This window comes from Pteronotus mesoamericanus, unplaced genomic scaffold, assembly GCF_021234165.1.
Source record: "Pteronotus mesoamericanus isolate MK-2021 breed Mesoamerican mustached bat unplaced genomic scaffold, CSHL_Meso_final contig_78, whole genome shotgun sequence".
In the NCBI taxonomy this organism is placed as follows: domain Eukaryota; kingdom Metazoa; phylum Chordata; class Mammalia; order Chiroptera; family Mormoopidae; genus Pteronotus; species Pteronotus mesoamericanus.
This window is the reverse complement of record NW_026555258.1, coordinates 27,526,125-27,550,976: the sequence shown is the minus strand read 5'-3', so window position 1 is coordinate 27,550,976 and position 24,852 is coordinate 27,526,125. Positions and strand designations below refer to the sequence as shown.

Here is a 24,852-nt window from a genome sequence, read left to right as displayed (position 1 = left end):
TCCTGGGCCCCTGGGGCTCTGCCCTTGCCTTTGCTCCGGGAAAGAACGGTGAACTGCCATTGTGCTAGCCGTGGGGGTGGGCGGGGAGCGGGTGGGCAGGGCGGCAGGGCTGCGCCCTGCTCCAGAATTTCATCCCCTCTCCCCGTCAGAGCCACGCCCTCCTCCTGGCTTCCACCACCACTTTGCCCGATGCTCTTCTCCCTGGTTTCTCTCCATGACTGAAGCCTCTGGCTTCAGCTTCCCATCTGTTTTCCCTTTGTGTCCTTCACCATCCCAGGTTCAACATGACTCTCCACTTTGAACGTGGACTCTTTTGGGACTATCTACTCTATCATTTCTATGGAATGGGTATAGGGAAGGGAACCTAGCCCAGAGAAATCGGACTGGGGAGAAGGCCACAGACTTAGATGGCAAGTACATCACGATCAGGTGTCAGGGCCTTGTGTGTGAGCCTGCAATTGCTGACTCCTTCTCTTGAGGGTACTTTTGAGGTTTTTTCAATGATTTTCCAGCTGGGAGGCCATAGCTGCAGTCCCCTGATGTAGGAGAGTGTCTCCTGTGGCTGACTGTTCCTGACCGCCAGCCCCTCTTGGTCTTCCCCTCTGCTCAGAGCTCAGAACTGGCTCCTTTCTGTGGGATCCACATCTAACCCCCCTGCCCCTAGGCAACCTGTACTGCAACCCTCGTTGGGGAGGGACATGCAACCTGCTTTAATGCAACACATCCGCCCCCCGCCCGCGCCCCCGCCATTCTGGGTTCACTTAGTCTTTAGATTTTTTTCAGAAGAGAGTCAGTCATCATTCTACCGATCTCCAAAAGCCCAGAGAATACATATCAAGTTCTTGAAGCCCCTTCCTTTGGCCTTGAGTAGAGGATGCACCCCTTTGCTTCCATCATGGGAGGGGCGGGGACAGGCGCTGCCCAGTACACTCTCCAAGGGACTTCTTCCACTATGATCCCTCTGTGGTTACTTTTCAACTTCTTTTTACTCTCCAAGTCGCTGATGAGCTAATAGCTGAAAAATGGGTCCCGCAAGCTCTCAGCCTGCCTTGCCTAGCAAACTGACCACCCCTGCAACGCACTCAGCTTTGAGACATCAGCCAAAACCAGGAAAGGAAGAGTCCCGTTTAAATATCCCGTTGCTTAAGGGTCCAAAATTCTACGCTTTCTTCTGAACACACTTAATAAGATATATTAATTGGTCCTTTTTGTTTCTTTGTTTGTTTGTTTTTCAGGGAGCAAGAGGGCCCAATGGCTCAGTTGGTGAAAAGGTAAAGAAAAAAAAAAAAAAGAAGCTTTTTCCTCTTCCCTCCGCTCTCTGTGGATTTACTATAATTGGACTGTTGGTCTGGATTTCAGTGTATGGAGCAGAGAGAAACACCTCTCAAAGGGGCTGCTTGGATAAGGCAGAACAGCTGGAGATGGAAGGATGTGAATAACCTGAGATGTTTTCTCCTTCCTCGCCCCTCCACACAAACGCGTTCAAATGAGTGCCTAAGCCTATCAAGGCCAATGCCAACTAGCCAGACAGCTGTTTCTGTACCATTAAGCAGTACCAATCAGAGAATTCATTAATCTAATTAAGCTCAAAGAATGATTTCCCGACTCAGGGCATGTGTTGTTCTTTCCATGAGTGAACCCAGGGCTGGGTCATCAGCCTGCCCTCTTCCCTACAGGGTGACCCCGGCAACAGAGGCTCACCAGGACCCCCAGGGAAAAATGGACAAGCTGGCACTCCTGGGGTCATGGGACCCCCAGGGCCTCCTGGACCCCCAGGCCCCCCAGGCCCTGGATGTACAATGGGACTTGAATCTGAGGTACCTTCATCCTTTACAGGGTTGAAGAACGGTGTGCCCTAAGGATAACGGGGAAGGCCAGTACATTGAACGCCGGCCCGACTGGGGGGCCTGTGCTGATTCCCACCAAGCTCCAGTGCCCAGAACTGCACCTGGCACAAGTAGGAGCTCAGGAATTGGACCTGAAATTCTCACTGTTCTTCCTTCCCTAGGACACCGAAGGCTCTGGAAACATCAAGCTACTGCAGGGACCCAGCATCTCTGGACCAGTAATGACAATTGTAGGTTGACTTTTGAAACCTTCATTCTGAGGAGTGGCATGCTGTCACGCTGGAGTGGGGAGACTGTGCAGTGCCATCCCCCGCTCCGCTGCTTTCAATAGTTCACCCTCTCTGTGCCTCCAGTGCCCAGCTGTGTAGGTGCTCTTTACAGTGTGTTTCTTTGAGGTGCAGTGCAGGAGTTTTGCACAAAACATCCTATGGGAAAGCTTGCAGATCATCTTTATCCCTCTCTCTGCAGCCCCTCGCTATCCAGCATCTCTGCCTCATTTCCTCCTTCTTGCTGCCCCATTCAATACTCACAGTGTGACCCATGTGAAAGCCCAAGCTCCTGACAGGTGCTCCTCCCACTGCATCTAGACCCCTCCCCGCTGCATCTGCCCATCTTCTGCTATGATACATGCCGTTAAAGAGGACCAGCCCCTGGGACCTCATTATCCTTGTCATGTGGCACCCAGAGCTGAGCACCTGGTCTAGGAGGAGCCTCACCTTGCACAGGACAGCACACAACTCCCTCCACGATTGACTAGGAAGAGCTTCCCCATCCCCCAGATGCAGAGGACTCTGGGATTCAGGGTCAAGAGGGCACTCACCCTGTGCTGGGAGAGGACCTCTGGTCTCCTTGCTCCCTGTTGGGTGTTCTAACTCTGGGAGGCCAATTTACCCTTCATCTCTGCCTTCCCTTGCCTGGGACAAAATTCACAGGAAAGTGTATGGAGAGATGGTGAGATCCAAGGATAGACAGTGAGCAAAGTGAACAAAAAAAAACAAAAAGCAAAAACAAAAACCCAAAAAACCCAAACAAAGTTATTTTTCTATTTTGCCAGGGTCCCAAAGGAGAAAAAGGAGAGCCAGGACTCAAGGTGAGGTCACAGATCTGAGGTGCGGTGTGAGAACTGTCCAGCCTGGTTCTGGGAGTATTATCCATGTTCAATGAATTGTTTCTCTGCTCTCGCTACTGTATCCAGGGTGAAAGAGGGATGGATGGAGCCAGCACTATGGGCCCCCCTGGGCCCAGGGGGCCACCAGGGCGCATCGAGGTCTTATCTAGTGTGAGTATCACCCAGGTCAGAATGTGGCTATTTATTTTCTACCTTTGCTAAAGGGGAGAGAAGATAGCCCACAACTTCAGGGCCTTTGGGGCTGCTGGTTATGCAAGAGGCTGACATTGGGCTTCAGAGCTTCCATCTGCCAGCATGCCCCACCTGTCTGTTTCTACCCTATTCTCTCTATTCTCTCACTATTCTCTTACATGGTGCTTCCAGAACACTCTCTTCTGGTTGGCAGCACTTGTACTCCCGAGAATGCCTGTAACAGAGAAGCAAAGGAACAAAAATTGAGATACGAGGGAGAAAGACTGTTTGGATTATGATGTAACAAAGACGACTTTCTGAAGGAAGTGGCTTTGAGCAGGGACTTGAAAGCTAAGAACAATTTTACTATGTAAGCATGGAGGACAGGACTTCCAGAATTCAGGTGGCAGAGGTACTCTGAGGCAAGACACAGAATAAAAAAAGTGTGTGTGTGTATAAAGCACAGAGAGCTGATGGGCATGGAATTGGGTAGAGTGATGGAAATTTTGTAGAGAAGAGTGGGATGTGGGTTGGGACCAGATAATGGTCCACTTAATATTAGGACATAATCCCTGGCTGATGTGGCTCAGTGGATTGAGCACCAGCCTGCAAACCAAAGGGTCCCGGTTCGATTCCCAGTCTGGGCACATGCCTGGGTTGCAGGCCAGGTCCTTGGTGGGGGGTGCTCTAGAGGCAACCACACATTGATGTTTCTCGCCCTCTCTCCCTCTCTTCCTCCTTCCCTTCCCTTCTGTCTAAAAATAAATAAAATAAAAAATATTTAAAAAATTAGGATATCACATTTGTGAAAAACTGTGGCCCTTCTGAGAGAGATGATCTATATGATAGACAACAGAAAGTCAAAACATTCCCAAATGATTTTTAAAAAGATAACCAGAGAAACAATATTATATATACATAAAATTAAAAATATTATATGTAGGTAAGGGTGTGGTGAAATAGATAATCTCACATGCTGTGGTTGAAATGTAAAGTGTGTGACCCCTCTAGACAGCGTTTTGGCAATCTGTTAAAACCAAAAACGTCTGTACCCCAAAATTCCTCATGGGAAGATTTCCATTCTATAAGGTTGAGTGAAAAAAGCAAGGTGAAGAATAATACATACAGCCTGATGCCATTTACATCAAATAACTACATGGAAGTACAGCATAAGGAATATAGTCAATAATATTGTAATGTCTGGTGTTAGATGGGTACTAGACTTATTTGGGTAGTTACTTTGTAAGTTATATAACTGTCTAATCACTATGTTGCACACCTAAAACTAACCTAATATTGTATGTCAACTATAATTTAAAAATTAAAATATTAAAAATAAAATAACTACATGCATGCTCACACACACACCCCCAACAATACTACAAGCTTTCTTAAAATTATATATATATAATTTTAAAAGAGAAGGCATTCATGTATTATGCAATTTTTAAGATGGATTGAAAGAAGAAAGTAATAAGGCAGCTCGGTGCCCTTCGTAAGCAGTGGGAGGAACGGGTGTGGTCTGGCAGCGGGTTTAGGGTGTGGTCAGCCTGCCTTGTTCTGCCATGCTGGCTGACTTTAATTAAAGCCTCGCTGCCAGGAGCATGGGGGAACATATGCCACCCTCTGTCTCATTGTCTGGTTTTTCTCTTTTCAGTCTTCGATCAACGTCACTCATGGATTCATGAATCTCTCGGACATTCCTGAGCTCGTTGGGCCTCCGGTGTGTATCCACAGCTGCCTGAGAGTGAGGTTCCTATCCAGATGCCCCTGTTGAAACTAGGTTGCGTTGGTTTGCAACCCTTTTAGCTGCTGAGGCATAGAGCTAGACTATGTCAAAGTAGAATGGAAAGAGAACTTTGCGTTTCTGAGAAGTTGCTCTCACATTCATTTGATTGTGCAGGGAGTTTTGTCCGAAGCAGTGGAAGCTTCCAGTCCCACGCATCACAAATATGAGCAATGGAAATCAGAGAATCATAAGTCATAAACTGACTGACGTCTGTGCAGTGCTTTTGGCCTGCTTCTACCGACGTGATCTCATTTCACAGAATAGCCAGAGCCTAGAGAGACCTACCCTTGTGCTAAATGGACAAACCGGCACATGAAGGGGGAGCATGACTTGCTTCAGTCTTTCTTGCCCCATTTGAGACATCAGGAACACACAAAGAAGCTGCATTATTTCTGTAAGTCCACAGGGTCAGCCCATGGCACAAGAAAATCTAAGAGGAAGGAAGCTGCCTCCCACAGCCTGTGCCGTCAGTCCCATTGCATCTTCCAGCATCTGCTCATGGCAGCTGGGAGAGGGAAGAGCTCTAGCCATAGGAGTCTTGGGGTTCCAGCCCCATCTCTGCTGCATACCACTGAGGCTCTTCTCCAATAATGCCTCACCAATTGTGGGGGCAGCTTATAAAGAGATCGTGGATGGGAAACTGCTTTGCAAACTGTGGCACTGCGTGTAGGCCAACGTGGAGATGAAAGCTTCTACAGCTGGGTAGCCCAGATGTCTGTGGGGGCCACCTGCTCCTGCCGTCCCCAGCGAGGTCGGCCTGAACCCCCTGTGCCTTCATCAGGGCTTCTGCCAATATCTGGGAGGTTCCTCGAGAGCCGGTTTTTTCTGTAGCTGAGTGACCTCCGCTGGCAGGTCATTGTGCTGTATCTTCTATACTATATCTAACAGGGTCCCCTTTCCTTGATTTCTACTAAAATCATCTCCATTAATCAAACCCGAAAGCAAACCAGCTAACAAGCAAAAGTCAGTTCCTAGAGGGTCTTGGTTTTCCCCCAAACTGTTAGACAGTTAACATGTTAGTGGGCTGATACTAAAGCAAAACACAGACAGCCTACAGTTGGAGATGAGGCATCTCTGTTCTAAGAGTCCCTGGGCCTTGTCTGCCTGTTGTGCCCCCCACCTCTCAGATCCTCCTTCCTCCCCTTATCCTACCCAGGGAAAAGACCTGAGTCTCACCCACAGGCCCCAACTTCCACCCTCAAATGCTCCGGAACACCTTTTGGCCCCAATCCTCAGAGTTTAGGAACCTGTTTTCTGTGTTTGTTGAAGTCGAGTGATGCATTCACGACCCCCCGAGGTTTCAGATACTGAGTGATTTCACAGAGGAGGAGGAGGTGGCGGCCACATACAGTGCAGGCAGTTCTGGCTCTAGGGGGCAGGGGCTCCGGATGCCTGGGCACAGTTTCTGGCTTGGTCACTGACCGGCTGTGTGACTCTGCACAAGTTCTGTCCTCTCCCAGGCCTCCACATCCTCTTCTGCAAAATGGACCATGAGCCCCACTGTGTGGGAACAGGCTTAAGCCTTCGGAAGGTGCTAGGTGGGGAGGGTGGGCCCCTAAGGCACCGCGCTCCTGCCAATTCTGGAAATGCTCCTAAACCACCTGCTTTGTCTTTGTTGTGTCACAGGGCCCGGCGGGCGTGCCTGGGCTTCCCGGGTTCCCAGTGAGTACCACAGTCGCCATCTTCCCTCTGTGCCCCTGCTCATTCTATTTCTTCTACCTGGAATTCTGCTCTCCATCTGCATGACCAAGCTCTAGCGCCACAATGTCCGTGTAACCCTTCCTCATTGTCCCCTACCGGGAATCGTCCTTCTCTCTGGTCTGTCCCATAGGGCTTTATTTTCACCTCTGCTGTGGTCCCTTTCTGTCTTTCATAACAGTTACATGTGTCATTGTCTTTTTTCCCTGACTGACTGCACTGTGAGCACCTTGTAGAGGATTGAGTCTTACTCACCTCTCTCTACCCAAGGGCCGGCCAATGGTTGGCTTCCTATGAGTGGGGGTGGATAAGTCAAGTATTTCAAGTGGATACAGTAGATAAAGTTCCTACAGAGCAAGGATGGTGGTAGTGGAGGCTGGGGGGGAGGAGAAGCACAGGCTAGACACCCAATAATTAACAGTCGGTGTGCCCCACACTCTGGGGCTTCCACCACGGGAGGTGGAAGTGCACTTTTGTATAGAAAGTGCTCTAAGGTATCTCACCCTTTAACCCAGAAGACAAGACAGGGACTTGTGAGAAGCCAAATGGCAGTAGTGTTGGGATGTCTTTCGGGGCAGGTGTGCGGCTTTGTGAGTCACACACAGTGTCTGCTGGAGGTGAGGAGAGGTCAACTTTGACAGGGTGTGCAGAATTTGGCTGCACAAGGGGTGGATGGGCGTTCATGCAGGAGGAATGGCATGAAGAGAAGCGCAAAGGCAGCAGGGAGTGCGGAGAGGGTACAGGAAAAGGCTCCCCCGCGGGGCGTGGTGGGGGGTGAAAGACGAGGTGCTGAGGCTGGCCGGGGTGGGCTTGGGTATCCAGCTAGGGTGTCCGGATACCGTCCCACAGGGTAGTGGGGAGCCGGAGCAGGAGTGGGAGCTGCGGAAGGTGGGCAGTCAGGGGAGGTGGGCTGCAGGGTGGCCCGGAAGACCCGTGGGGAGGCAGAGGCAGCAGGACCCGGCTGTTTCCACAGTGCCCATTGGAGGAAACCGAAGTTCAAAGAGGGGTGGGGCTCAGTGCTGTCTTCTTTCCACCAGACCGCAGGTTCTAGACCACCTAAAATCAGGAAAATATGACCGCTTGTGACTTCCACCTACCAGGAGAATGGCACTCCCTATTGTTCTACTTTTTGAAAAAAAAAATACTTGTATTTGGATAAAGCACTTCAGTTTTAACAAACAACAAAATACTCTCCAATGATTCCTTCTAGGGCCCTAGAGGACCAAAAGGGGACACTGGCGTGCCTGGATTTCCAGGACTAAAAGGAGAACAGGTAAGAGGGGCCCGAATATTCGGGCGGTGTCATGCTCCCGCATTTACAAAACATTTCAAATTGGCTGAAAGTAGCTATTCACTTTTTTAAAAAAATTTGAGACATAATTCACATACCATAAAATCCATGCCTTTAAATTATAAAATTGATTGGTTTCTTAGTACATTCGCAAGGTTGTACAGCTATCACTACTACCTAATTACGGAACATTTTCATCTTGCCCAAAAGAAACTCCATTTCCTATTAGCAGTCACTCCTCAGCTGTTCACTTTCATAGTCTCAAGGTTCCTCCAGGATGAAGGTAGACTGTGGGTAGAGAAATTGATTTTCATCATAGTTTGTAAAAAGAACTCAACCAACACCCCCTTGAATGCTGTTATCACATGCGCTATGCTTTGTCTAACTGCCTGTTGGGCACCCCTGAGAGTATGCGTTCCCTAAGGGCAGGCCTCGACCAGTTTCTTTTTTGTCCCTCCAGTACTTAGCCCGGGGCCTGGTACACAAATGACACTCCAACTTTGATCTGTTGGATCAAAGAATGTATAATTAATGGCAGTCTTGGTCCAGAATCTTTGGGATTAATATTTGGTATGCAGAGCACATCCTGGGAACGGCTAGAGCACTGAACTGACCTTTGTACCCTGCACATGGGCCCCTTAGAATTAACTTCCCAGTCGGTGTATATAGACAAGGGAGACATCCATAAACAGATTGCAAAGACTCTGGAGTGCATGCATTTATTCATCCATCCATTTACGGACTCATCCTTCTTATATCCATTCCCTAAGCAGTCCCAGCCAGGCTCCTACACTGGGCTCTAGGGATATAGAAATAAGATAAGAGGGATAGACAGGCAAAGAGCCAGCAGAAAGTGTGGTCACTGGTGTAATGGGGGTCTGTGCGAAGCCAGAGGAAGCAACCGCTGAGCCTGCCTTAGGGAGGTGAGGGGTGGGATATCTGTAAGAGGAGGGAGGGTTAGGGAGTGTTAGGCCTCTGTCTTTCCTCCCTACCCCCACCACTCCACACTAGCCCCAAGGTAGAGAAGCATGTGGACTAAAATCCAGTGCCTTTTAGACCACAATTCCAGGAGGTGGAGGGTTCAGTGTGCAGGGCACAGGGGTCTAAGTTTGGCGCCACTGGGGGCGATGTCTTGGGATACTTTTTGCTGCCTAGGGCTACGGAGATGGCTTGGGAGGGGACCTGGTCATGCAAGAGTGGCTCTTGCTTCAAATGCTCTGTTTTCTATGTGATGAGGTCAGATGGATCTAGAGGGACCTTCGTGCAACCCCCACCCCTAGTCCCCTGCCACCTTGAACACTGGGTTAGCCACTCAGGCAGCTCTGCTTCAGTCCTAACAGAAAACTCACTTTCTCCTGCTCTGCCTCTAATGCTTTTGTACTCACTTCTTCTTGCTGCTGGCCTGCTCAGGACTGCCTTTCCTCACCAGCGGAGTGGTAAGATCCTAATATCAGGTGTGGGATTAGGGGGGCGGAGAGGAGAGGCCGCTGTGCTTGCTTTGGCTGCTTCTGGCCCCCAAGGAAGGGAGACTGGAACATGGTCCAGCCCAGTTCCCCAGGGGTCAGCATGGAAGTTTGGGGCCCATGCCTCAGAGTGATATAGAAGGATCCTCTACCTGGCCTTTTCTCATAGTACATACCTTCTTGGAAGCCTTCTGGTTTCGTAGGTGGCTCTGCTGAGGACAGGAGCCTGTGCCCCTGCCACCCATCTCCCTGTCTGCCCTGTATCCCAACAACTGAAAGACTTTGCCTTGTCGAGTTTGCACAGGAGCCTGGAGTTGGGAGGCAAAGTTCACAAGGAGACAGGGAGCCTTTTGTTGACAGAGGTCTCTGGTGTTTATACCTTCATCTCTTCCCCAGCTTCAGAAGTTTTAACGAGAATAAGGATCCTTGGTGGGAACAGATCTCAAGTTGAGTTGTTAGGAAAGCAAGCCACCAAGTGGATTAGGGGTCAGAGGTTCCGGAGGCGGGGAGAGGTGCTGTGCAGCAAGAGGTGGGAAGGATCTTGCTGGGCCGGTTCATGGAGAGTGAGGATGTCAGTCTGTCGGCAGTGGGAGCCCTGGAGGGGCTGGCGTGGAGGGGCCGGCAGCACCCCAGCCTGTGGCCCAGAGAGCATTCAGTTACTTAGGAGGCTGTTATAATACTCTAGCAAGGGTCATGTCTGAGCTAAGCAGTGGGGTTGGAGGGGTGGGATAAAGGCAGCAGAATCATGGAGATGGGCCTCTGGATAAGGTGGCGAGAAGGAGCCCGACTTCATTGAAAGGTTCTCTCAATTGCAGGGTGAGAAGGGAGAGCCGGGCGCCATCCTGACGGGGGATGTTCCTCTGGAAAGGCTGAGGGGACAAAAGGTAATTATGTCACCAGGCCCTGAAGGCACACATCCCCGCTGGTATCCTATCTCTGTGTCTGCCACAAAGTGTGTTCCTCTGAGTGACACGTCTATATCTCTCCGTTTTAGGGTGAACCTGGAATGCATGGAGCCCCGGGACCAATGGTAAGCACAGCATCTCCCTGCAGGGTCTGGGCCGGCTTTTGAAGCATTTCTCATGCTTCACTTTAGCTCAATTAGACTGAGTTGTCCCAGGTGTGAAAATAAAAAGGATGTGGCACAGTGTGTGAATTGAACCAGTGACCTTTCGTTTTGCGGGACAATGCCCAACCAACTGAGCTTTACCGGTTGAGGTAAGCTAATCGCAATTAAATAAAAATCTGTTACTTAACACAAGAGCAGCTTAGCACTCACTTATAAAGTCCACTGTGGTTGTTGCTCGTTGGGCATGCTGCCTCCAAGAAGTGACTCAGGGATCCAGGATGCATAGAGCCTGTGACTCTACCATCTTTTATTTTTTAAAGATTTTATTTATTTATTTTTAGAGATTGGGGAAGGGAAGGAGAGAGGGAGAAAAACATCGATGTGAGAGTGAAACATCAGTTGCCTCTCGTACACCCTATAGGGGACTGGCACACAACCTGGGCATGTGCCCTGACCAAGAATCAAACTGGTGACCTGTCACTTTGCAGGATGATGCCTAGCCCACTGAGCTATGCTGGTCAGGGCTGGCTCTGCCATCTTGTGAAGTCAGGGCCACACTGGCATCTTCTAGCTGGTAGGCCACGGTTGAGGAGGAGGCGAGATCTTAGAAAATGATGAACATCACTTCTAGCACATTCTACTGGCCAGAGCTCAGATGCCTGGGTGGATGGGGCCTCAGAAATACGGCTTAGGCATGTGCCCAGGAAGGAGAGGAGAACCGGATGGTGGGGGGCGCTGGCGGTTATATCACAGGTCTTGCCAGTTAACGATTGCCACGGCCCAGGGAACCCCAGAAACGCGCTTTGAGCTTTGCGGGTCCTGGATGGGGATCCGCTGCTCATCTCCTGTGAGGCCTTGAACAGGTCCTCTTCTCTGTCTGGGCTTCATTTTTCCCATCTGCAAGAGAGGTTAGTGAGTTAGTACTAGATGACATGGTAGCACCCTTCTTGCCTTACTTCTCAGGAATCTAACGCATTTGGGCTGGTGAACAGTTTTTAAGCTCCCCGTTCTCCCCAGGGTGAACCTTAAATTTCCTTGTCATATATTTCTCACCAAGGAACAAAAAAAATTCAGGTGTAGAACATCCACTCTGTGTCAGACACTGTACTGATACTTCGGACAGCTCATTCATTTCATCCTTGCCACCCTCAGAGGTACATATCAGACCAGAAAACTGAGGTCAATGAGGTCAGGTAACTTGCCCATGGTCTCACAAGCTTGTAAGCAGTCCAGCGGGGATTTGAACCCAGCCTGTAAGACTCTGCATCCAGGTTCTCCCTGCCACATACCACCGTCTCCAATAAACACCTTCATTCCTCTGAAACATTTTAGGCTGCAGCATTGCACGTAGGGTTTGTTTGGTTGAAGCTGGACCTCAGGCCTGGGGAGAAAGGGCCTCACATTGCTCTAACAGGCACATGTCCTTGATGAATGGCCCATAACATGCAAGGTGCATTCCTTCACAGGACCTTCGGAGACCTTTGGTCCCTTAATTCAGGCAGAATGGATGCCTTGGAGAGGGGTAGCTGAGGGCTAAGGCAGCCTGGAAGAGTCTTAACTAACATTCAATACCATGGGAAACACCACTAGTTAGCAATGCTGGCCCCAGTCTGCTGCAGACGGCCATGGAGGTTGTTCCCACCACAGGCCAGCTTGGTGCACAGCTTGCCAAGCACAGACAGTAGGGGGCACCTTCTTCTAATTTGCATAAAGGTATCATATTGGCCAACTCTGGCCCTTGTGCCTAGTGTGGCTTATAATTTCCTTACAAACTCACTAGAGCCCTGTTACTCATGACCCATGGATCAGCAGCGTCTGTATCAGCCGGGAGCTTGTTAGACATGGAGAGATTTAGACCGCACCCCAGACCTATAGGATCTGCATTTTGACAAGATCCCAGGTGACACTGATACACATTGACGTACGATACTAGAGCGTATCACCTAGTAGCCTGTGTTCTGTTAACTCCTTCTGTTCTTGCTTTTCTTCGCCTAAGCGGGACGTAGCCTGGGTATTTTAAACACAGGGCCTGTTTCAACTCAGTCTTTGCCATTTTTCCAGTGCATGACTATCTATGTTAATGGCAGCAGGAAGAAGGGCCACACATTTAAGCCAGTCATTTCTGTGGGAGACAGGGCAGCCTGACTGCAGGAGGGAAGGAGCAGCCTGGCAGGAGAGGTTGTTCTGTGAGAGGCGGTGCATTTCACGCATCCCAGATGCCGGAAGGCATGAGGGTTCCTGCAGGAGGTCAGAACAAGGCAGAGGCTCTGGGAGCATGTGGATGTAGAAAGCCAGCCCTGGAATGAATAAGACCCTGGGATCAGGGACTTATCTGGAGAACTGGGGTGGCAGGCCAAGACCTCGGTCCTTAGGGACAGGTAGGAACAAGGCAGAAACCAGATCCCGGAGCAGGTTATCAGGATGGGCTGGCATGAGGGGCAGGGCAAGGCTGCATTGTTCCAATGGGGGACAGGGAGGGCCCTGGGACATAAGACCTGGGGCGAAGGCCCACATTCTAAGCTGACCGGCGTCAGGCTACCTGGGTCCCTTCATTAGCTTGACTGTCTGAGATGGTTGGGTGCAGAGTCTGGGATGGGGTAAAGCTTATAGGATGGTGGGGGGTGGCGGTGGGTTGAGCAGATGGTTCACGCTGAGCACAGAGAGGCTGGGAGACAAGGAGCCAGGCAGGTGGATACTTCATACTGGCTCCTGGCCCTCCTTCCTCCTCTCAGTGGTTCATCGTCACCACTGCCCACAAAGGCAGGTGCAGCGCCCCATGTCCCTCACCCTTGAGTTTCTGTTCTTTTCTGAAATGGTTGGTATTTGTTTTGCCTCTAGGGGCCCAAAGGACCACCAGGACACAAAGGAGAATTTGGCTTCCCTGGACGACCTGTAGGTGTCAGGGCTCCTCAGACTGGATGTAAGAGAGGACTTGTGGGCCAGGCTGGCTGGTGGGCAGTGGGTTTACTAAGGTGTCTTCTGTGGGTTTCAGGGTCGACCAGGACTGAATGGCTTCAAGGGTGCCAAAGGAGATCGAGGAATCATGATGCCGGTGAGTGCCACAAGCCCCGCCCCAGCCCCACAACACCCTGGGGACAGAGCCACAAGGCCAGTGTCCAGAGGGGGTGAGAGAGTGGCAGGTCCAATGAACGAGGCTTTTGAACCTAATGTTCAGCCTGTAAGCCATAATCTTCTTCCTCCATTGCCACCTCCAAAAGCCCTCCAGCCCCACCTTGTCCTCCAGCTCACTCTCAGGAGAGTGCCTGCCACCGAAAGCACCTTAGTGAAGTGGAGCATAAGCTTCCTCATCCAGACCCCTGAGGGAGGGTGGGGGACTGCCATGGGCACATACTCAGGAAACCTGGTTTCAAATCCCAGGTCTTCTGACTTGGGTGACACCCGTCTTCCCTCTGTGACACAGTTCCAGGGATTTTGCACGTCACCAGGGGCTTCATAAATGCTTGTGAGTGAATAGCAAAGGTAGATCAGCTACTTGGGTGATGTCTTACAGGATGGCAGACAGTGGGGGTCTCAGCAGGAGCCAGACACTGTACAGAGTGCTTTTAAGGACAGTATCTCAGTCTTTTCAATAAGTACCGTGAGAGACCCTCAGTGGGGGCCTTGTTTTGTTCAAGAGGAAACTTGGGTCTATGGGTATTAAGTGACGCACTGAAGGTCACCAAGTGAAGATGCAAATTCAGCTCTAAGTCCATTGCTGCTTCAGTTTGCACCACATTGTCTGGTTTGTATGTCCAGGAATCCAGAAAAGCAATTTTACTGAAGCTTTGGGCAACTCACCGTCATCAAGCTTACTGGCGCTCCTGTGAGAAGCAGCCAGCTCTGCCTTCGCTTAGGGCGGTCAGTGCAGTTTCGGAGTGGGCTAGACTCCTCATGCCTGTGGTCAGAGCCCCACCGCTCTGGTTGCAACATCCTGCTCGGGATCCAGGCTTAGAGGCGCAAACATTGCATGGCATTATGGCCAGGCTGACCTGGCTTTGAAAATAAATCTGCTACTTAGCAAGAGTTTTCCATTTACTTTTGCACTTACTAGCACTCTCCAAAGTACCATACGGCCTGAAGGGCCCCCCACCTCTCTTGCCGCTCCGTGCTAGGGGTGTGCTGACAGAGACGTGATAGGCTCAGTGTTGGCTGAGCACTGCTCTTGGAGTCAGAATCTGGGTTCCAGTCTCAGTCCTGCCATAAGTTGTTGTGTGGCCTTGAGCAGGTCACTTCCCCTCTTTGGGCCTCAGTCTCTCCATTTGTAAGCTGGAGATAATGCTTGTTGCTCTGCTATCTTCCACCTGGGTTATTGGAAAGATGCAATGAGGTCATATGTGAGGTCTGTCTGGAAAAAGTGCAGCCATTGCTAATATAACAAGAATGGTTTGCACGACATCAGTGTAACCTGGCAGCCAAGGCGGGTGGGGCTGGCACGCGCAGCAGGTGTGAACAAGGACTTCACTGCACTAAGCAGCGGGGACAGTAGATGCTGCTGAGTGAGCACGTGTACTGTGTGGCCATTGCATTCAAAATGACTGAGGGAGTAGAGCAATGAATCTGCATCAGATTTTGTGTTCAGCTTGAACATTCCTCTGTGGAGGGTATCCAGATGACTCAGAAGGCTGCAGCTGTGGGCAACTGGTGATTCGCCGCTTCCTCACAACATGCCCACTCAGGCATCATATCTCGTGCCGAGTTTTTTGGCAAAATCCCAAATCACCCAGATGACTCAGCCCCTCTAAAGCCCATATTTGGTGCCCTGCAACTTCTGGTTTTTCTCCAAACTAAAATCACCTTTGAAAGGGAAGAGATTTCAGATTGTCTATGAGATTCGGGAAAATACAACAGGGCAGCTGATGGTGACTGAGAGAGCTGTGTGAGGTCCTAAGGTGCCTACTTTGAAGGGGACTGAGGTGTCATTGTCTTGTGTACAGTGTTTCTTGTATCTTGTGTCTTCTTCAATAAATAGCTCTATTTTTCAAATTACATGGCTGGATACGTCTGGACTGGCCTCGTATGTAGAAAACCTCTGTAGAAAGGACTGGCTTACCCACGAGAGAAATTAGGTGGCTTTAGAGGACCCTCTTTTCCTCGTTGTGCCCTCAAAACCTGGGGAAAGTGGGGAAAGTATCCTGCAGTCGCCTCTGCATTCTCAACAACCTGAACTCAGGAATGGCCTTTCTTTTCTCCGTCCAGGGCCCACCTGGCTTGCCTGGTCCTCCAGGTCCCCCTGGACCACCTGGAGCTGTGGTTAACATCAAAGGAGTAAGTGGCAGGGAGGTGGGGAGAAAGAAAGACCTTTGTGGGGGAGCGGGCACCAGACTGACCTAAGCCCGAGTCGGACGTCCTCATGGCCTCACTTGTCTCGTTCTCACTTCCCTCTTCCCGCAGGCTGTCTTCCCCATACCAGCCCGGCCACACTGCAAAGTGCCCGTAAGTAGCATGTAGTCACTGCCGCAAAGAGCAGGCTTGGCATAGAACGCATCTTGCAGAAGGTGATTGGTCTTTGTCCTGAGCCCTTTTTATCTATCAATGTCCTTTTTGATGTCTTGTATCACTTACATATAGACCCTTAGGTGACTAGAAGCTTCTAAATAACAGACCACATCAATGAAACATACTGGATCTTCTAAGGGGACACAGGCTGAAAATGTTTCTTTTAATATCATCAAAAAGCAGTGTCTTTTGTTACTGTAACCATATTAGATTCATGCTGGGAACAGTATAATAAGAGAAAGTAGACATCTTTAAAAGATAGATGAGACAAAAAAAGAAAAAGAAAGGAAGGAAGGAAGGAAGGAAGGAAGAAAGAAAGAAAGAAAGAAAGAAAGAAAGAAAGAAGGAAGGAAAGAAGGAAAGAAAGAAAGAGAAAGAGAAAAGAAAAGAAAAGAAAGAAAAATAAAGCAATTCTAACCAGTGCTTTTTGCACTGGCAACTTTGGGCTCAAGTCTGTAACTGTGTGCTGTCCTTCCCCGGTTGTCATTACTGCACAGCACACAAACTGAGAGGCAGCGTTCTCTCTCCCTCTTATAATAAAGAGGCAAATTGTGATTCAGACAAGCTCATTGACTTGTCCAAGGTCACGGGACCAACTGAGCTGGGACCATTACTTAGGTCCCCTGACCACCAGGCAGCAGGTGCAAGCCCTGTGACGCGGAGGGGTCAGGCATGTGACTGGTCGCCCAGCTAGTCCGTGGCGCTGTGCCTGAGGTCTCGCCCCTATTAGGAGAATCCTGTTTCCGTGGGGAAACCCAGGAAGGCTGGGCCTCTCCATGTGCACGAGCATTAGTCACACAGCTGTGCTTAATCATCCTCTCCTTCATTCAACAAATACTGACTGAGTACTTACGGAGCGCCAAGTACTCTGCAAGGCCCTGGGGACACGGTGGGAACTAGACAGGGCTGGTCTCTGTTCTCAGAAGCTTGCAAGTTACCATTTAGAACTATTCCCTAAAAAATAAATTAATTGAATGTCTTAAAAGACTCCTTGAAGTGAGTTCACAGTTGATGCCTGTCGGGAGTGGCAATGAGGCTTGGGTCAGAGGCTCTGCAATGATACTGTTTGGCTGTGTGTTTGCTTAGACATCTGTCTATGTCTTAATATCAAGGCACCCAAGCCTGCCGCCCAGGACCTGGGAACTCTGGCCTGGAAGGCAGAGGACAGGACTCACCTGTATAAGGTGACCAAGGGGCCTGCTGGCTCTCAGATCTAAGTGAGGACAGCAGCAACCTGGGTCCTGTTTATGTCGATGGCCTGAAGGGAAACAGGAATTACCAGCGCTGGAGGGCCCCGCCTGAGCAGCAGCTGCATTCCCCGCCTACAGTGCAGAAGGCAAGACTGCAGCCCTGCGAGGCAAAGGCCCGCCGCAGGTCCTGCCACGGGCTGGTGCCCCCAGGGCCTCCCGGATGACACCACTGCAGGCGCCTCATGGACCAGCCACGGGGCAGCACTTGACAAACTTGAGAGTATTGTGAAAAGGGCGACCGCAATTACCATGACCTGGACTAGGACCCTTGGCAGTAACCATGGCCTTTGGGGGTCATGAGATTCCTTAAAAGAAGCCAAAGTTAAGATCAGAGCATTTTTGCTGAGTTATTGATTTCATGCTGCTGGACCCCGTAGGGGTTGGACCCTTGACATTTCTTGACCAGCTCTCAGAATGGACGCTTGAAAAAGAAATGCCTCCTTTCACATCCAGCATTTTGCAAGCCCCTTTGAATTTCAGCCCCTTTCCTACCACCATGATTAACAGCTCACGCTTAGAGTGGAGGGACTTTGTTGGCAGAGCTGCGAGATATCAGCTTGGCGCTGCTGCCTTCATCCTCAGCCTAGAAATGTTTTCCCTGGAATATTCCCACCGCACCCGCCCCCATCTTCTCTTGACGACCCCTGAGCAGCTTGTGATCCTCCACCCGAAAGCATAGGGGGATCCTGGCACCAGGGCGATCATTCTGATTCCACATATCAACTGGGAAAAAGGGGAACATGGACTATTAAAAGCATGGTTGCAGGTGGATCTGTTTTAATTGGTAAAGAAATGCAGGAATCTGGGAGTGAGCCAGGAAGGAATATTATCTAGAAGAGCTTGGATTCCAGACCCCTGACACTTATTATGAAGTCCAGAATTGCCCTCCCTACGTGATGAAAACCAACCCCCAACCCATTCATTATTCTCACCCCTCACCATGCACAGTAGCCAAACTAATGGCAGCCCAGCTTCACGGCTGGGCACGCCACGAGCCCAAAAGCTTGACCTCTGCCGTGAATCAATCCTCATTGACAGGAAAGGAGGCCAACAGTCCTCTCGGTTGGGCTTCCCCTTTGCAGGGCTGCCTGGCCAGGAGGTCTCAGTCAGCCCAGCCCAGCCCAGCACCTGACAGGCACCCCAGTGGAAGGTGGGGGACTCCTGTACATTGAGAGCTGCTGGGGAGCTCAAGGCTTTTGAGGACCCCAGAGCCAGAGAAAAGCCTAACTCCACGACATTGCTCCTCCAGCCACAGGCCCCCCAGGAAGGGGACAGTCGCTAGCTGTGCATGCAAACACCAGGACAGGGTTCACAGTGTATGGCCTTGCCTTTCTCTCTCTCTAGGTTGGTACTGCTCATCCTGGGAACTCAGAACTCATCACCTTTCACGGTACACATTCCCTTCTTCACTTTGTTTTTCTGGAATATTTCCAGGCCCTTGTGCCCCTTCTAGGGTGGTTTCTATTTGCCCATGGGCATAGACTAGGTGTTCAGGAAGACCTGGCTGCATGTGTTAGGAGGGGGACTCACAGCTGAGCAAAGGCTGTGGGACTGGGCACTTCTGTTTGGTTTTCACACCCACCTGTCTGTTCTACACATCTTGGCTGAACCTCCTAATTAGCAGGAAGCACTCCATTTGTTCATTCTTTGGTGAGTTTGTTCATAAAATATCCACTGGTAACCCTCTCCTTGCTTGGTGCTGTCCCATGCATTGGGCTGAGACAGGGGAACCCTCCACCATTCCTGCCACCCAGGCCCTTAGGCTCTGTGAGGTGAAAGTATTTTAAAAACCACTACAATGCAATGTGCCAAGAGCTAGTACAGTGTGGGGCCATGGGAGTTCAAAAGACCTTTGCTGCAAAGCATTTTGGAGCCAGCAGCATCTTCATCTCCTGGAAGCTTGTTAGAAATGCAGAACCCTCGGCCTTGCTGCAGATCTGCTGAACTGGAAGCTGCATCTTAACAAACTCCCTGCAGTAGAGTATGAGAAGCCTTGGCTCTGAGCATTTGATCAGTAAACATTGACAAAGCTGAGGCCTGTAGCAGCATCTACCACACATCAGTGAGTGGGAGAGGCCAGGAAACCGAGCATGCATGTGAGCGCTCACTCTGATCTCTGTCCCCACACATGCTTTTGTCCCTCCCACCCTTGTTTTTTTTTTTTTTTTATATCCTCACCTGAGGATATGTTTATTGATTTTAGAGAAAGGAAGTGGCGGGGGGTTGGGGAGATAAGGAGGCATCGATGTGAGAGAGATACATTGATTGGTTGCCTCCTGCACGCACCCTGATGGAGGATGGAACCCATAACCTTTTGCTGCACAGGACGATGCTCCAACCAAATGAGCCACCCAACCAGAGCTGTCCCCCCTTTGCTTGAGAAGCCTGAACATTTGCCGTTAAACAGGGGAAGACTTTCTTTTCTTTCCAGTACTGACCTCTGGCTGGGCTCTGGCACCCATGGCCTGCCAGGTGGTGATCTCCCTGATGAAATCTGGCGCCATGGTTTCTCTGTCACTTTGATTAAAAAGTCCAGGCTGTTTTCAAACTCCGTGCTCAGATCCAGTTCAAGGATTTCCCTTCCTCCCACTGCAAGATGGGCCTTGGAGAGGAAGGGTGGATGTAGCTTTACTTTCTCAGTCCCCAGTGATTCCCCTTCCTAACGGGGTTCTTCTGAGAGGAGGGGAAGGGAATAGACCTTTCTGGATACAGGCCCTAGTGAGCCAGTTGTCCTGCATACTCGTGGGCCTACTCCTGCTCCCTTGGCCGAGCAGCCACATGGGCCATGGTGAGCTCCCGGTCCTCTTCTCTGGTCAGCACCGCTGTCTGTGGCCTCACTGTGGCTGAGTGAAGGCCCCAAGAGCCCCAGTCTCCAGGTCCCGGCTTCAGCAGCTCCCCTAGGTCAGTGGGGCCTTGCCAGATGTGAGGGCACCCCCCGGCAGCTTTGTGTCTCTGACACGTCCCTTCTCCCACGCTGGGCAGCCTGAGCCCCAAACTATCTATGCTGCATGCCCTCATCTCTAGGCTCAAGAGCCTTGATCAGTTGATCTCTCATACTGTTTGGGAACCAATGAATTCAAAGATCTAGTCTCCACTGCTCATCAAGGCAGGGGAAGGGGATAACCCCTCTTCCTAAATGCTGACCTCCTGGAAGGAGCTCATGCCTCCCCCCTAGTAAGAGTCGGGGGAGGGGGATGCCTGTGGTGTCAGTTCTGCAGAAAAGTGCTTCTCACAAGCCCTGCGGGGAGTGGGATGTCACACAGCTGGCATTGTCCCAACTCTGTCAATGGAATACTCGGGCCCCACCTCGTCCTCTGTGGACACTCCTGGGAGATCTCCTCCCCTGATACTGCCATGTTGCCCAGGCACAGCTGAGAGGGGACTGCAAGCCTGACTTGGTGTGGAGCCTCAGGCATGTGGGTGAAGCTGTGGGAGAGAGTTACCTGGAGCTTCTGCTGGGCTCCCATGATGCACTGCTGGTGTCTTTGTGGTGGTGCTTATCCCATCCTGCCTCCAATTACCCTTTGTTGTGTCTGCCTCTTCAACAAGACTGAGCCTTTCAAGGTTAAGGTTACATCTGCTGCATCTACCTCTGTCTTCCCCATCAGTAGCAGTTAGCAAAGGATTTTACACCTGCAATAGGCCTTTGTTTGTTGAGTGGACTTTGCTAAAAGGGCTCAGCTTGAAAAACTTGTCTCAAAAATGTTTTATATAGGATGGAGGCGATTTTCCACTTTTATTCTTTAAATGTATGTATATTTGGTGGCAGGTGTTAAAGGAGAAAAAGGATCCTGGGGTCTTCCTGGCTCAAAAGGAGAAAAAGGCGACCAGGGGGCGCAGGGACCACCAGGTATTTCAACCCTTGGGCTAGATCCTGCCTTTGATTTTTGATCTGGAGAAGTCCAACTGAGGCAGAAAGGGAAACTAAACATTTAACCACACTGACCACAAGCTCCACGGAATCCAAGAGAGATCCAGGGACTGGTAACGTGTGTCCAAGATAGAACATTGTCAAGGGAGAACAGAAGTTCCAGTTATTCATGCTTCAGCTGCAAAATGAGGCTTAAAGAGAGTCAGGGATGTGCCCGGGGCCCCGCAATGTCTGGGATGGGGGTCCAGTCAGGACTGGTTTCCGTCTCCGAGCCCAGTGCCCACTCTGTTAGCTAAACCAATGAGGAGCCACTTCCTCTAGAAAATAATAATGGTTGCCAACTTGGAGACTTTTATTTTTAAATTTCTGAGATTATGGTCGCAAATTTTATGAAGCATTTCTTTTTCAGGCCCTCCAGTGGATCCAGCTTACCTGAGACATTTTCTGAACCATTTGAGGGTAAGTATTTCTCTTGTAAACTTGGGTCTATGTTCCCAAGTTCTTGGGCTTATATCAGAGGCTGGTTCATATAACTCTGACTAAATGTTCTTTGAATGTTGTTTGCTTCCAGGGAGAGAATGGAGACAGGGGGCTCAGAGGAGAAAAAGGAGACTCTATTGACGAGTTTGCAGTGTCAGGGCCTCCAGGCCTGCCAGGAAGTCCAGGCCTGGTTGTGAGTAGTGACGCTTTCACATCACTGTCCCTGAAACCCCTCTATGTGACTAGGCAGTTGGAGATCAAGGGTCAGTCGTAGCACCACAAACTGAGACAGGACTTGGGTATCGGCCTCTTGTTGACCGATGGGGAGCTTGGCTGAGGCCCCTGGAGGACAGGGATCTAGCCAAGGCTATGTACACTCAGGTAGTTACTCTAGGTCATTAACTCTGGTGCCTTATTCATGTTCATGGTGGAAAAATGTTCGCTGAACATGAAGAAATGTTAGTAGTGAACACATCAGATAATGGAGGCAGAATGGAAGGTGAGGTAGATATTTTCAGAGAGACTATTCGATTCTTTTGAAGCTTCACCAAAGAGGGAGCTCTTAGATAGGCCTGGTCTTCTTAGGCTGACAAGTTTCTCCAGACCACAAAAGGGAAAATTGAATGATGCCTCTAACAAGATTATGACACAATCATTGACCTTCAGGGACCATAAGCCAACTCCAGTCCCAGAGCTTGCCGTGAGAGTTGACCCAGCAAAGCCAAGAGACAAGGATTCCACTTCAGCTCTGATGCTAATTTGCTCTGAGGCCTCGGTCAAGTCCTATCCTCAGTCTGGGTCACAGTTTTTGTATCTGTGAACTGCGAAGGCTAGACTAGATGATCTCTAGGGGCTCCTCTGAGTTCAGGGCTCCCCGGGGTTCTCTGGAGTGTCATTCAGCATAATGACTGGGCTGCTGCTCTCTAAGTCATACACCACTCAAATTGTGCCCAAAGTGGAGGATAATGATGACAATACCTGGTATTTTATTGAATTTTTACAAATGCCCTCATAAAAAGAATAGATGGGACTTCTAGTGATTAATGGTGCTTTCTCTTTCCTGTTTCTGTGCATTTGCCTTGACAGGGCCAGAAAGGGGAGGCTGTTGTTGGGCCTCAGGGCCCCCCAGGTGTTCCTGGCCTGCCTGGGCCCCCTGGCTTCGGAAGACCTGGTGCTCCTGGGCCACCAGGACCCCCGGGGCCACCAGGACCTCCGGCTATCCTAGGGGCAGGTTAGTACTGTGAGTGGTGCCCTCATTTATGCTGCTGTTGTGCTCAGGGTCACCTCATCTGGTGGCATGTCAGCCACACTGACAAAGAGTTGTCTCCTGGATGGAGCTGGCTTGCTCTCTCTCTCTTTCTTGAAAAGCTGAGAATTCACATGCCATAAAATTTGTCCATTTAAAGTGCACAAGTCAGTGATTTTTAATATATTCACAGGGTTGTACGGCCATTACCATTCCAATTCCAGAACACTCTCATCACCTCAAAAAGAAACCCTGTACCAGTTAGCAGACAGTCCTCTTTTCCTCCTCTCCCCAGACCCTGGTAACCAAAGATCTACTTTTTATATCTATATATTTGCCTATTCTGGACACTTTATATAATGGAATCATGTATTATGTGGCCTTTTGTGTTTGGCTTCTTTCACTTAGCACAATGTTTTCAAGGTTCATCACATTGTACCACTTCTCATGACTGTTCAATATTCCATCGTAACATTTTGTTTACCCATTCATCAACTGATGGATATTTGAGTTGGTTCTACTCTTTGGCTCTTAGGAATAATGCTGTTATGAATGTTTGTGTACAAGTTTTTACATGGACATATGTTTTCAATTCTCTTGGGTATGCACCTAAGAGTGGCATTGCTGGGTCATACACGTTTAACTCTTTGAGGAACCTTCTCAGACTCTTTCCAAAGTGGCTGCAGCATTTCGCACTCCCACCAGCAGTGTACAAAAGTTTCAATTTCTCCTCAACTTCATCAACTCTTCTCATTATTATGTCTTTTTATTTTATTCTAGCCATCCTAGTGCATGTGAAGTGATGATATCTCATTGTGGTTTTGATTTGCATTACCCTAGAAACTAATGATGTCAGTATCTTTTCATGTGGGTGGAAACTTCTTGACTGCTTTGCCTATGCCTGGTCCTTAAGGAATTTGAGGACCATCACTGATTCCAATTCTCTATGTAAAGATTCTTTCACCCATTGGTGCCTCACTTCCTCAAGCGAAAAATGGGTGGAACAGAAGAAAATCTCCATTTACCAAGTGCCAGGAACACTGCTAGTCACTCTACTACATTATTCTATTGAGTTCTCACAAAGCCCTTCCAGAAAAAGTATCAGCATCCCCATTTTGTGAGGAAAATGAGATCCAGAGACATTTGAGAACCTTTCCAAGGTCACACAGCTAATGAGTGGTACCAACAGGTTTAGGACCCAGATCAGTGAAGCTCTGAAGCTGTGTTCTTTCCACTGTGCCCATGGTAGAAAATCATACTACTAGTACTAGCGTGACTGCATCGTTTTTGGTTGTTTGGGTTGGCGTGAGCCAGGTGTGGTAGAAGCGCACCTGGAAAGATACCTGCAATGTCTGGGACACCAGGGAGAACTATACATAGAAGGTGACATTGGGGCTGGGGCTTTGACTTAGTCTTGGGTCTTTTGGCAGCAAGTGACAGAAATGTAACTCAGACTAGATCAAGCAAGAGGGAAATGCACTGGATGTGAAGGAAGGGGTGAACAGTCAGCTTGTGAGGGGGCAGACAAGCAGCAGGACCTCAGCTACAGCCAGAACCAGAGATTCAACCCCACGAGGATTCTCTGGCCCTCTCCTGTCTCAGCTTCTCTCTGTACGCTGACTTCATGTTTCTCTACCACAGACCACATCCTCTGCAGGCTGGGAAATAAGGTTATTGACAACTTACAGCTTTTATTGTCAGCTGCAAATCTTGCCCTTCCTTCTCAGTGTTCGTTTAAAAAGTTCTGGGATAGGGCAAGTCCTGGGAAAGGATTTTGACTGGCCTGACTTGGGCCAGGTGCCCAGCTTTGGACTAGTCACCTGTGGCCAGGAGGATCCCACTAGAATAGGGCAGCTCCTTCTGGAACCAAATGGTTGCAGAGGTGAAGGGGAGGATCCCAAGAGAAGGTAAGGATACTGGTCCTGCAAAGAAAGAAGGTGCTAGGTGGATAAAACCACAGCTGCCCACTCAGCCTTGAGGGATGAGCAGGAATCACAAGAGGTGAAGGGACATCACAGGGTGAGTGCAGGATACAGAGAATCTGTTGCCCAT

The 24,852-nt window shown here is 49.8% G+C and overlaps 1 protein-coding gene across 1 annotated transcript in view; it reads left to right on the top strand.

The window, feature by feature from the left end:
* Positions 1-24,852, top strand: part of COL15A1 (collagen type XV alpha 1 chain) — a 95,903-nt gene that overhangs the window by 60,112 nt on the left and 10,939 nt on the right. The window contains exons 15-33 of the mRNA XM_054584089.1: positions 1,236-1,271; positions 1,677-1,817; positions 2,009-2,077; positions 2,902-2,937; positions 3,043-3,126; positions 4,805-4,870; positions 6,563-6,598; positions 7,845-7,907; positions 10,204-10,272; positions 10,383-10,418; positions 13,296-13,349; positions 13,450-13,509; positions 15,654-15,722; positions 15,849-15,890; positions 18,548-18,593; positions 20,973-21,053; positions 21,484-21,533; positions 21,646-21,747; positions 22,641-22,785. Coding sequence (XP_054440064.1) covers positions 1,236-1,271; positions 1,677-1,817; positions 2,009-2,077; positions 2,902-2,937; positions 3,043-3,126; positions 4,805-4,870; positions 6,563-6,598; positions 7,845-7,907; positions 10,204-10,272; positions 10,383-10,418; positions 13,296-13,349; positions 13,450-13,509; positions 15,654-15,722; positions 15,849-15,890; positions 18,548-18,593; positions 20,973-21,053; positions 21,484-21,533; positions 21,646-21,747; positions 22,641-22,785 — 1,285 coding nt within the window. The remainder of the gene's footprint in view (positions 1-1,235; positions 1,272-1,676; positions 1,818-2,008; positions 2,078-2,901; positions 2,938-3,042; positions 3,127-4,804; positions 4,871-6,562; positions 6,599-7,844; positions 7,908-10,203; positions 10,273-10,382; positions 10,419-13,295; positions 13,350-13,449; positions 13,510-15,653; positions 15,723-15,848; positions 15,891-18,547; positions 18,594-20,972; positions 21,054-21,483; positions 21,534-21,645; positions 21,748-22,640; positions 22,786-24,852) is intronic.